Source organism: Eupeodes corollae, chromosome 1 (genome assembly GCF_945859685.1).
Source record: "Eupeodes corollae chromosome 1, idEupCoro1.1, whole genome shotgun sequence".
Classification (NCBI taxonomy): Eukaryota; Metazoa; Arthropoda; class Insecta; order Diptera; family Syrphidae; genus Eupeodes; species Eupeodes corollae.
In genome coordinates, this window is record NC_079147.1 from 304002191 (window position 1) to 304015925 (window position 13735).

General features: G+C 31.4%; 1 protein-coding gene across 2 annotated transcripts; it reads left to right on the forward strand.

The window, feature by feature from the left end:
• Positions 1-2291: 2291 nt before the first annotated feature.
• On the forward strand, positions 2292-12716 carry LOC129940595 (protein takeout). 2 transcript variants are annotated; one of them, XM_056048978.1, is made up of 6 exons: positions 2292-2898; positions 11613-11702; positions 11775-11928; positions 11997-12130; positions 12197-12346; positions 12411-12716. In XM_056048978.1, the coding sequence occupies exons 1-6, from the start codon at positions 2781-2783 to the stop codon at positions 12602-12604; spliced, it is 840 nt and encodes a 279-aa protein (XP_055904953.1). In that variant the 5' UTR covers positions 2292-2780; the 3' UTR covers positions 12605-12716. The 2 variants fall into 2 exon arrangements, with proteins under 2 accessions (XP_055904953.1, XP_055904952.1); XM_056048977.1 differs by having other exon boundaries at positions 2293-2898; positions 11610-11702.
• Positions 12717-13735: the final 1019 nt, after the last annotated feature.

The window sequence follows — 13735 nt, forward strand, 5'->3', positions numbered from 1 at the left end:
CAATTTCCTTGCCAAATGTACTTCGATGCATAGTGTACCAAGTCCGGAAACACGATCTTGTGATGAGCACGAACGATGAAAATTCTTTGTTTTGACAAGGACCCTAAATGAACGGTCAGCACTAGCTACGGTAAAAGGTATGGTGGAAAACACACGGAGAGAAACACTAATGTTAGGGAAAATCGTCTCCAAGTTCTGGGAATAAATAACATTGAGTTATAATTTTGGATGAACCTTGTAGCGTATTTTTTAATCTCAATTTCGTCCATTGTTTAAATTGTCATAAAAAATAAAATGTTGCACTAAAATTTTTCATCGTATCGAACCGAAGAGAAATTCCAGATATACCTATAATTGAATCAACTATAAAGTAAAAGGTGTTGCTCTGGAAATGTATTTCTTCTTCTGTTTGAATTCGGATGTATTTTGATCCCATCCGTTTGAAATAATGTTCAAATCATGTTCAAGTTGTCGAGATTTCGAATTTTAACGTCAATAGAAGAAGGATACTTCTTTCAATTATAGTGCTAAAAACCTTGCACCAAATCGAAGACATCAGGACCCATTCAAATTTGTTCCATTTACATCTCTTCGAGCTTCAGCAGTTGAATTTATATCACTGAAGTCTTCTAATGATGATATAAGGTTTTTTCAGATGATTTGCAAATGGTTTCACTACCTTAATTCTAGCTGACCATCTTGAATCGGAAATATTATTGCGGCAGTACAACATTCCGCTGAATGGACTTCACGCAAGTTAAGGCTGTGAGCTGCACATGGTGAATACACGGCATTCGGATTTTTGAATAAAACAATTATACTGTCCTTTCATATTGCTTCCATTGTCATAGCCTTGTCAACAGCAGTCTTCTAAAGGGATTCCGTTCTTTGCCAATGTTTCGCAGATCAAATAAGCTATTGAGGTGCCAGTGTTTTTGTTGCAATCGACAAATTCCAAAAACCGTTCTTGGATGGTGAACACATTTTCTTTAAAGCGCAGATATCTCAAAATAATTGTGTTTTGTTCGAAAATTATAAACATAATTAAAAGATCTTTCTTTCTCTCAAAAGTGATAAAAACAAAAGTTTCGTCAATTATTGCAACATGATGGATGGAATTATCGTGATCAAGAAATTGGACTTGTCAAGAGAAATTAAAAAACTCACTATCCACAAAAACTAAATCAAGAAACCTTTGATTATTAATCTAAATTAAATTAAACTGGTCCGAGTAATCAGTTTTTTCTTGCAACACATAGAAATAAATGGGTGTTTTTTAGAGAGGTTTAGAACTTAAAGATTATACTTGTATGGTATAATCCCAAAACGATTGGCCAATTGAGGGAAAACATTCTAAGCGTTAGTTCCGAAATACGGCCACATTTTGTAAAATCGCATCGAGCATTGGTCCTCCAAATTAAACAACGTCCGAGTCAGCCGTGGAGGTCAGACTCAAGAAATCACATTAAAATTATAATGCCAGAAGATTGTATGTTTCCAGTGAATTAAATTTGATGTCAATTTAAAAACCATCTTGGTTTTATTAAATTTCTAATTGTTATACATCTAAGAAAAACACCCTTTTTCATACGAATTCTTTATTCTCTTTTTTCTTATCGGAACATATTTTCCTACAAAACCAATACATAACCTTAGGGGACCACTAAAATATAAAATCACTTTACCTGTTCTCTCCCAAAGTCATCAAGCCAAACGATTTTATTTGAAGTTCCACCTGCTTCCAGTCAAACAGTGGGTTGGTTAGTTGGTGGTAATGGTGGTCGTTCCGCTTTATAACTGTTGACACAATTATGCGGCGCTCACCTCTTCCTCAGTTCTGTTTTGATTTTTCTATTCCTTCAAAAGAGCTTTGCATGCAAACATATGTGCATGCGTTTGTCATAAAAATGCATGACTGCCAACGAGTACTATGTGGAAGGCGGCACGGCAGCGGCGTTGTCGATGGGGACGACACGACGCACAGTGGAAAAGGCAACAGCAACATAGGTTTTCCACCTCAAAGGCCATCATAGCCAAAGCGATAAACAAAAACAAAAAATAGAATCCAAAACAGCCGCACCACCATTTGAATTCCACCCCTTGCGTCTTGTGATGCGGTATAGCTGGGGCAGCACCACTTATTTTTGTACGATATGATGGTGCAACACCAGTCAGCGATGCGATGCTGTTTTAATTTTGAGCAAATAGCTTCCCTAGTTATAGATACGCTTTGCCACCACCGCCGCCGTCGCGCCGCGTCGCTGTAGTGCTGCCGTCAAGACAGGTTGCTGCTACTGCCATACCGATGATAATGCTGATGCTGGAACGGCTGACCGACCGACAACGACCAGCTGTTCGGTGCTGGTGCTGTACTCGTTGATTGTGGGCTTTAACCTCCTAACCGACTTGTCCAGCATAGAGCATGGGATCGGAGATACAAGTGCAGCAAGCAGCAAACAAGCAGAAGCAATAACCGTTATTGCAGCGGATAGTCGTCGTAAAGTTATATAATTGAATTGTCGCGTGCAGACCGAGGCGCATTTGTGATTGTGGAAGCCGGTCGTGCGGATTACCCTATACCCAGTCAGCTTTGCTAGCCAAGCCAGCCAGCCAAGTAAGCCAGACAACGAATTGGAAGAAGAGATCAGACGGATTTGGTATTATTGAGACCGCGTCAGGTGGCCTGCGGAAGAAAGTAAAAGTTTCGGAAGTTCTTTAGCTTATCTCTTTGCTCGTAAATTCTTTGGTGTTGGAAAGTGCAACAAAAAAAGAGGAAGAAGATGGGAAACAAGGTGCGCTTCTATAGCAAGTTTTTGTTGGCGGGAATTTTGGCCAGCGTGATGATGTTTGGATCAGCAGTGGCGGCGGCTGGAGATGAACGTTTCTTGACAGACCAACGTAAGTCGCGCAAAAGTGATTTTTGTGTTAAAAGATTTCTGTGTGAAAGTTCCAAAACTTTAAGAATATTGTCCTCAAAAAAATCACTTGAAAGAAGAAAAAATATTATTAACCATAGCAACGGTACTTGTTGTGATTTTAGATTTTAGTGTTTAATGTTTTGAAATCGAAACTGGTTGAGTGACTTTAAAAAAGAGTGATTGTGATGACCTAGTTTTAGTTTACCATCAAAAAGCTGCTTGCCCGGTAGCGTTCGGTGGCGTATAGAATATCTAACGTACAGAAAAATATCCAAGGATAAAATCAATTTATTTAGCTTTTTTTTAAAAACATGTGTGAAATCAAGTCTTTGCGGTGCATTAGAAAGGGTATCTTTGAGTTTATGGATGGTGGAGTGACTTTGGATTGGATTTGGATTGCTTAATATTTGGTTACTGGTTTGTTGCATGCAATTTTTCGAACGCGCGTGTAGTGCAGCTATAATGTCAAGTTTTTCAATTTCAAAATAATTGTGTTTAGTTTGAATTAAAATCGGACTTTTATGGTTGGACTTTGGGGGATGTTGAAATATTAATGCAGCTGGCAGGTATAATGAATACTTTCGATTCAAGGGGGAATTGTGTATAGGCTTATATGGAATCTTTTCAGTATGGTGGTGGTTCTGTAGGGGTATTAAGAAATTATAGACTGTGGAGGATTGAAGCAAGTGCTAGTTTAGATTGAGTAAGAAATTCTGCAACTCTTCTAGTTCAAGTGGATAATTGTGATTATTTTGAAAAAATTGTGGAACAAAAACTCTAATAACATCAAGTTAAAGGATGATAAGATTGTAGAAATAGTTGAGTGATTTTAAAGTATTTTTTGGAAATTATTGTAGGCAATCTTTAAAAAAATATTTGAATTCATTACATTTTAAAATTTTACCGTAGGTCAATTACACTATTTTCAATCAGATGAAATAAGGTTTAAGTCAACATATCTACATTTTTTTTTCAAGATGTCAAAATTTATTAAAAAAAAAAACCAATAGAGAGGGAATAGGTATATATTGCAATAGAAGAAGGGGAATAATGATCTTATTTTAAAATATTATTTAAGGTTTTGAATAATTTATTTTTTAATATAAGAATATTTTCTTTTTAACTCACATGAATTTATGTTCTATAATGAAACTATAATGAAAAAACTGTTCTAAAATAATGAAATGGTCAGTTTATGTTTCTGAAATCAAACACATAAATTACCCAACCACTGTCACTCCCACTGTGATCAGTAGCTCAGATTTAAAAAATAAAAAAGAGGCTGGGATGCGAATGCGACCCACACTGATAGCTTCCCATCCCGTCTGTCGATTTGTCTTGCTTAAAAGTTCGTCTATATGTACTCGTATCAATTTTTACCAAATTTGCGTACTATTTTTTGTAAATTTTATTTTTTATGAAAAACGAACTGTTGGATTTTTATATAAAAATACTGAATATCGAAAACAATATTTTCTGTGAAATTAAATAAGTTTGAAACCAATATTTTTAATTTTTGAAAATCTATTTGAGTCGAAAGTAAATTTTTACCAAGTTTTAGTTTTGTGTTTTTTAGAGTTTTATTTTTTGTAAAAAAAAAACTTTCAATTCGATTTTTCTCAACATTTTTCAGAATGTTGAAAACGATATTTCTTATAAGATAAAATAAGTTTTAAGATTAAATTTCAAGGTTTTGAAAAGATATTTGAATCGATATTCAATTTTTACCAACTTTGAGAAATGTTTTTTTAGATTTTTATGTTTTATAAAAAAAACTGTCAATTCGATTTTTCACTTTTGACATCTGGCACTTTTGACACCTGGCACTCTTGGAATCTGTCACTTCTAACATCTGTCACCATTGACATCTGCCACTTTTTGCTGCTGTCATATAAGTCAGTTTTTAACTTCTCATAGGAAGTTATTGTAATGGGTCCGATTGGTCAAATTGAAAATTTGGACATTTCTCGACGTTTCAAGGTCCCTAGAGTCGAAATAAAAGATTTCTGTGCGTGCGTGTGTACGTACGCCCGTACGTTAGCGATGTTTTTTAGTCGTCCGTAGCTGAAGAACCAGAGGAGATATCAATTTCAAATAAATTTTGTTATACAGATAATAAGGCAGAAAGATGCAGAAAGGGCTCTCAAGAAAATTGCGTGGGTTTTTTTACCATATCAGTTTGAAAAAAAGTGAACATTTTGGTTCACCCTAAATATCTTACGAACCAAAAACGCTAGAGATTTGAATTACATTTTATATAATATATTATAACGTGATATCAAAGAAGTATATTTTTTGAAAAAAAATCCATTTAACGGTTTTTTTTCATAAATCAAAAAAACTGAAAAAAAATGTGTGACCTACAAAATTTTACGACTTAAATATGATTTCATTTTCAAAACAATTTTGCGCAACGAAGAATAATGTTTTTGACATCTGATAAAATTTTGAAAAAAATCGAATTGACAGTTTTTGTAAAAAAAATTAAAACCCTAAATAAAATTTAACAAAAGTTGTTAAAAATTGATTTTCGACTCAAATATCTTTTCGAAACTTGGAGATATTGGCTTTGATTTACTTTTATCTTTTAAAAAAAAATTTTGTTAACATTCAGTAAAATTTTGAAAAAAATCGAATTGAAAGTTTTTTTTTACAAAAAATAAAACTCTAAAAAAAACAATACTAAAACTTGGTAAAAATTTACTTTCGACTTAAATAGCTTTTCAAAAATTAAAAATATTGGTTTCAAACTTATTTAATTTCACAGAAAATATTGTTTTCGATATTCAGTAGTTTTTATATAAAAATCCAACAATCCGTCCGTTTTTTCATAAAAAATAATATCTACAAAAAATAGTACGCAAATTTTGTAAAAATTGGTAGTAGTACATGTAGACGAACTTTTAAGCAAGACAAATCGACAGACGGGATGGGAAGTTATCAGTGTGGTACGCATCCCAGCCTCCTTTTATGGCATAAATTAGTGTGAACATTAGAAAAAAAGAGTCAGTCTAGAATTATATAAATACCAAAGAAACCACCCACACGGGAGGATCAAGACTTCAATTAGGGCGGGGAGGTCACACACTTAACAGAAAGATGTGTTTTAAACACCGCTTACAAACTTTCTTTAATTTTCTCTAAAGAAGGCTGAAAATATTTCAAGGGGTAAAGAGAAAACTTTAGTTATTCTTATAAGATTATCTTCGAACACTGGTATCCAGCAAAAAAACGCAGATTTTTATTCCAAAAATAATGTATAATAATAATTTCCATAAATGCGAAGAACTCTACAAAAATAAAGATGCAACAACCAACAAAATGTGATCTTTTTTTCGCAGGAAAATATAACAATATCTGTTATCAAGCATTGAGTGGCTTTTTTTGATTTTTTTCGGAATAAATTTTTCGGAGTCAACACCAATTCTTCAAAAGAGGTTGGGATGCGACCCATACTGAAAACTTTCCATTACGTCTGTAGATTTGTCTTGCTTTAAAGTTTGTTTGGTTGGGTTAAAAAAGTTGTTACTTGAATTATTCTTAAAAATTTTCAAATTACGAACAATATTTTTCATATAAAGAAATAGTTAAGTTTGAAAATCTAGTTTTGTAAAATAGGTTTTTAGTCCAAAACAAATTTTTACAAATTTTAGTAACATTTCTTAAATTTGTATAATTTGCATGAATGCAATTAATATGAGAGACATCAAGAAAGGAACATCAATTTTTACCAAATTTGCGTACTATTTCCTCTAGTTTTTATTTTTTATTGAACAGTCCGTGGATTTTTATAAAAAAAAAGAGGCTGGGATGCGACCCACACTGATAACTTCCCATCCCGTCTGTCGATTTGTCTTGCTTAAAAGTTTGTCTATATGTAGTAGTATCAATTTTACCAAATTTGCGTACTATTTTTTATAGATTTTATTTTTTATGAAAAACGGACTGTTGGATTTTTATATATAGAAATCACTGAATATCGAAAACAATATTTTCTGTAAAATAAAATAAGTTTGAAGCCAATATTTTTAATTTTTGAAAAGCTATTTGAGTCGAAAGTACATTTTTACCAAGTTTTAGTATTGTTTTTTTAAGAGTTTTATTTTTTGTAAAAAAACCGTCAATTCGATTTTCTTCAAAATTCTATCGAATGTTGAAAACAATATTTTCTATAAGATAAAATTAGTTTGAAGCCAATGTTGTATAGTTTTGAAAAGATATTTGAGTCGAAAATCAATTTTTACCAACTTTTGTTAAATTTTTTTTTAGGTATTTAATTTTTTGTACAAAAACTTTCAATTCGATTTTTTTCAAAATTTTACTAAATGATAACAACAATATTTTTTGAAAGATAAAAGCAGTTCAAAGCCAATATCTACAATTTTTGAAAAGATATTTGAGTCGAAAATCAATTTTTACCAACTTTTATAAATTTTTTTTTAAGGTTTTTATTTTTTGTAAAAAAACTGTCAATTCGATTTTTCTAAACATCTTTCAGAATGCTTAAAACAATATTTCTTATAAAATAAAATAAGTTTGAAGTCCAACTTTCAAGTTTTTGAAAAGATATTTGAATCCATATTCAATTTTTACCAACTTTTGTTAATTTTTTTTCGGTTTTTAATTTTTTATAAAAAAAACTGTCAATTCGATTTTGTTCAAAATTTTACTGAATGTTTACAACAATATTTTTTAACAGATAAAAGTAAATTAAAGCCAATATCTCAAAGTTTTGAAAATATATTTGAGTCGAAAATCAATTTTTATCAACTTTTATTCATTTTTTTTTTAGGTTTTTAATTTTTGTAAAAAAAACTATCAATTCTATTTTCCTCAAAATTTTACTGAATGTTGAAAACAATATTTCTTATAAGATAAAATAAGGTTGAAGTCTAAATTTTAAGTTTTTGAAAAGATATTTGAATCGATATTTAATTTTTACGAACTTTGAGTAATGTTTTTTTTAGATTTTTATTTTTTATAAAAAAATCTGCCAATTCGATTTTTCTCAAAATTTTATCAGATTTCAAAAACATTATTCTCCGTTGCTCAAAATTGTTTTGGAGATGAAATCATATGTTAGTCGTTAAATTTAGGAGGTGACAAATTTTTTTTTTCAGATTTTTTGGTTTAGAAAAAAAACCGTTAGATAGATTTTTTTCAAAAAATATATTTCTATGAGATTACGTTAAAGTATATCATATAAAATTTAATTCAAGTCTCTAGCGTTTTTGGTTCGTAAGATATTTAGGGTTAACCAAAATGTTCTCCTTTTTTTTAAACTGCTATGGTAAAAAAAACCACCCACGCAATTTTCTTGAGAGCCCTTTCTGCATATTTCTGCCTTATTATCTGCATAACAAAATTTATTTGAAGTCGATATCTCTTCTGGTTCTTGAGCTATGGACGACGAAAAAAACGTCGCGAACGTACGGACGTACGGACGTACGGACGTACGAACGTACGTACACACGCACGCACATACATCTTTCTAAAAATCTTTTATTTCGACTCTAGGGACCTTGAAACGTCGAGAAATGTCAAAATTTTCAATTTGACAAATCGGACCCATTACAATAACTTCCTATGGGAAGTTAAAAATACTGAATATCGAAAACAATATTTTCCATGAAATAAAAAGAGTTTAGAGGCAATATTTTTAATTTTTGAAAAGGTAGTAAAGGTAGTCGAAAGTACATTTTTTCTTATTTTTTGTAAAAAAAAACAGTCAACTCGATTTTTCTCAAAATTTATTTGTAGGCGATATCTCTACTGGTTCTTGAGCTATGGACCTTGGAACGTCGACAAATGTCAAAATTTTAAAAATCGGACACATTACAATTACTTCATGTGAGAAGTTAAAAATTACTGTTTTGGTTAAACCTTTTGAAAATATTTTGTTCTTAAAGGAGTCAACAATACTTACAAATTTAGGAGAGAAAAATGTTTGGTTTTTGAATTTTAGGAATCAGTTGCATGGACAAAGAATTAGCACACAAGACTTCAAAAATATGTAACAAAATATATTATGCTTTTTTTACTTTGGGGAAACTTCATTTATTTACATAATTAAATTCATTAACAAAAAATTATTTGCTAATAGAAATATATAGAAATTCACAGCGGTAAAACTAAAATTTTTCCTAAAATAGGAGATCATGTTTATTTAGGACACAGAATTAGCACAAGATGCAGGTTGTCAATTTTTAAAACGTAAAAAGAACGGAAGATAAATTTGTTCCTCAATATTTTGTTGGAAAACCTTTCTGCCTTATTACACATTGCAACCGGCGAGGAATACTCTCAACTAACCGCTGGCATCTCTAAATTGGAATGGTGTTCCAGACTTCTCTGGTTGTTTCCCAAATATCTGCCAAATTTTTTCGTTTTTTTGCTCAATCTGATGTTCCACATCGTTCCATAGATTCTCTATGGGATTCAGATCAGGACTCTGCGCTGGCCAGGAAAGAACATTTATTTGCTGATCACTAATCCATTGCTTCACTAGTACGATCGTTATCATGCATTAACTTCGTCAATGGCATATTATCATCAGCAAACGGCTCCATGTGGTTCTCAAGTATGCTCTTATACAAATGTTGATCCATTCTCTGGTCTATTTTTACAATGGGTCCCACACCGAACCATGAAAATGATGCTCATACCATAATGGAACCACCACCGTGCTTAACAGTTTTTACTGCGTACCTCGGATTGAGTTCTTGCTTTGGTGGTCGCCAAAATTCGACGCTTTCCATCTGATCCGAGTTTATTGAATTTTGACTCGTCACTCCATAGGACAGTTTTCCAAAATGAAAAAGTTTTGTGTTCATAGCTTCGAGCAAACTCAAGTCTTGCTTTAATATTTTTCTTTAAGACCAGAGGCTTGTGCTGTGCCACGTATATAATCAAATCCTTTTCATTTAGCCTTCTGCGTATAGTTCTGCTACTCACTGATATGCCATGGTCTTCTATCACTCTGTTTTGAATTTCTTTTGATATAAAAAATGTTTTTTTTTGGCATAAGAAGCAATAATACAATCATCAGCAGGTGTTGTCTTTTTAGGAGGGGGCTTTCTCTGAATATGGTTGGTTGTATGATGAATTTCATTATACTTTATTGCATTGTAAACTAATTTACTTGATCGTCCCATATCATTAGCTATTTCCTAAATCGTTTTACCATTATTTTTCATTTGAATAATATTTTTTCTCAGTTCTGCCGAACACGATTGTTTTCGACCCATCTAACCAATAAATATTATTAAATTATGGAATAAAACACTCAAATCGACTTACTTTTTACTTAAACATTTCAATTTTCATCAAATAAAAAGTTTTACTTTGATTTAAAAATATTTCTTAGAACATATTGTGCTAATTGTATGACCACAGTAATTTGAATGATAAACATTGTTTGCGTTTAGAAAAGATAAGGGAATAACTAAGTAACGGAGTACCTAGAATTTCAAAATATAAAACTTTTTTTTAAATTCTTACTTCTCATTATTATAGAAAAAACCGAAAAAAAGGCTTTTTGTGCTAATTCTTTGTCCAAAACTGTAAGTACATAAATTTAGCATTTTGATAGTTAAGGTAAGGAAATAAACTTTGATGAAACTTTAGTGTAGCAATCACAAACTACACTACGTTTCGATATCTCTTTTTACTTTAGTTCTCAAGAGATTCAAACCTTCTACATTATGTTAATAGCTATGAAACGTTCAATATGTTTTTAGATCAGCCATTAGTTTAACGAAAGTGTCAATTTTTCTGTGTTTTGGGACAGATTTTTAAACATCAATTCTAGAGTATCAAAAGCAAATTCATTTCAAAAGATCTTTTACTTTTTAAGATCTTAAAACTTTGAAAGAAAATCAATTTTAAAAGAAAACACATTACACTATTTATATGCGTCAAAATAAAATAAGAAGAACTTGAAGACGAATTTCACGAATTTAAAGGTGAAACTTCGTATCAAATTGGCGATCTTTTATTCAAGTTTTCTTTTTTATAACCCGAATATTTGATCTTTGTCTCACAAAAAATCTTATGAAAATAATTGAAAACATTACTAAAGATTTTTCCAAATTCTAAATAGTGTAAGAACAAAGATTTTAGTTGTTTTTGACATCAAACCGCTTTTTGGTGAATATTGTTAAATTACTAACAAATCTTTAGATGAAATATTTACGTATACCTACAACTAAACTCTATAAGCTTTATGGCTCATATGACTCCCCTCTCTGGATCGTTTATAGATCAATAATACATTTTAGCTAAGCGATTTGAATTGGACTGGTTTTCCCATTCTTCGTCCAGTTCTTAGATGAAACGAGAACATTTACCAACAAAGTTTAAAGCAGTAAAATACGAATTTTATTTTCGTTCGTACAAAATAAATTTAAAAAAAATATAAGGGGGGTTATATTCATTAATGCAATACGGTAAGTTTTGAATTCTGATTATTCCTAATTAAATTTAAACAAAATAATCTACCTGGGGAGAGGGGTAGATCCTTCATTGCCCACATCCATAAAATTATTTATATTTTGCACAAAAATTCATAATCCAAAACTCTATCTCCACTAAACCGTTTTATCCGTTCATTTTGTTTATATAATAATATTTATATCCTGATTAGAAATATTAATTTCGAACTCATAACTGCCTGTTTTTGTTTATTTACAGCAGATTATATCAAGCAATGTCGTGTGACGGATAAGGACTTTTTAAATTGTTCCACCCAAAGTATTCAGCAACTTTTTGATAAACTAGGAACAGGTTTGTTGTATCCTTATTTCTTCATCTCACATATTTCATTTAAAATCCAAAAATTCTTCTTCTCACCTGAAGGTATCCCTGGATTAGACTCAATAAAAAGTTTTGATCCCTTCTACTTAAACAGGATTAAAATCAACCAAGGCAACAGTCAAGCTATTAATCTCAAAGTAGAACTATCAAATATTAAGATTTTAGGCTTTGGAAGGACAAATGTTATAGAGAGCATGTAAAATTGAGATTCTATTTTCACTAAAACCTATTTTGAATGTTTCAAAATGATTTATAAATTTACAGAGTTTATCCCAAGGATTTTAGTTGGAAAACAACATTTATGTTGCCAGTAATGAAGCTGATTGGAGATTATAGTCTTTTTGGTAGAATTCTATTGATTCCACTGAATGGAAAGGGAAAAGTTCTACTTGATGCAGGTTTTTGAAAAGACGATATTTATATTCAAACACATTTTATACAAACAAATTTTGTTATTATTTTAGAAAATATGACAGTTATAATGAGTTCAAAAACCCATCTCTATGAAAAAGGAGGATACACTTTCTATAATGTGACAAACGTTCGTGTGGATTTCCGTTTGGATGGATTGAAATCACATTTTTCAAACTTATTCAATGGAAACAAGATTCTAGGTGAGTTTTAATTAAATACAAACAAAATAACTTTAAGAATATGAGTTAATGATTTTCTGCATAGAGGACAGTACAAATAAATTTTTCAATGACAACTGGAAAATGTTAGCCGATGCCTTGTACACAGTCATAACTCAAACCATCGAAGATATTCTCCTTGATGTTTTGAAAAAGATATTCCACTATATTCCGGCTAATTTTTTTGTTGCTGATATTCCAACACCAGCTGAATTATATGGTGGACAGAAAAAGAGTTAAGTTAACTTTGACGCAGGATTTTTGAAGAGTTTTTTTTTTATTTTTTAAACCTGATGTATATTTTTAACAGTATCTAGAAAATTGTAAAAGGAAATATATTTTTATATTTTTAAAGAAACTCTTTTTTGTAATCCATTTTTTTTGCAGCATATAGACAAACAATGGCAAGTATTGAATTCGTAAAAAAATTTCAAACTCATGATATAAATTAAACATAAAATTACGATGATGGTTAAAAATTCGAAAAAGTAGCTCCCACTGCCTAAGCCATTGGGTCGATTGAAATAAAACTTGGGTAATAAATTTGTAAGCAGATTCGAGTTAAGACTAATTATTATAACAGTAGAGGGTGGTTCACGGGAATAGGTACAAAAGCAAATCCATATAACTCATGACATTTAAGACGTACAATTATGTTATTAATACAATAGTTTAAAAAAGAACGTCGAGCATATGAAGTCCATCTTGTTCGTAGTACGAAAAAAGTCGGTTCAACAAATTTGAGGGACGCGTTGAATCAAGTTTTCGTCTATTAATGCAATTTCCGTTTTAATTGCATGCTTAAATTCGACTATTGTACGTATAGTTTTGACAAGTAAACACCTGACTTTAGATAACAACATAGCACAATGTCAAGTGAGGTGATTAAGGATTCCAATGCATATCTCCAAAACGGAAAAAGAGGCTACCGGGAAATATCTCTCGTGCGACGATCAGTGTGGCGACCGTAGTGTGAGGAGGTGCTCCATCTTGTTGAAACCAGAAGACTTTTTTCTACGCAACTCTTTTTTTTTTTAAGTTGTTAAGCATGTCAATGTGACGGGCACTATAGCTGACGGTCACCGTCTTTCCATGTTCTTTAAAAAAGTAAAGACCAATGATTAATTTTATTGAAACTGCAGACCCAACAGTCACTTTAGGGCTATACGACGGTAGTTCGTGGAGGCTGTGAGGGTTTTCTGTAGCATAATAACGCAAATGTTGCCTATTTACAAAACGACGAAAACAGTATATCCGTGTCAGATCTCTTGGAGGCCAATTCACATCTCCGTAATGTGAAAATATGAGGTTACCAATTTTTCCTTTAAAAAATCAACTGTGGCAAGATGAACGAAAAAGTCAATAATTATC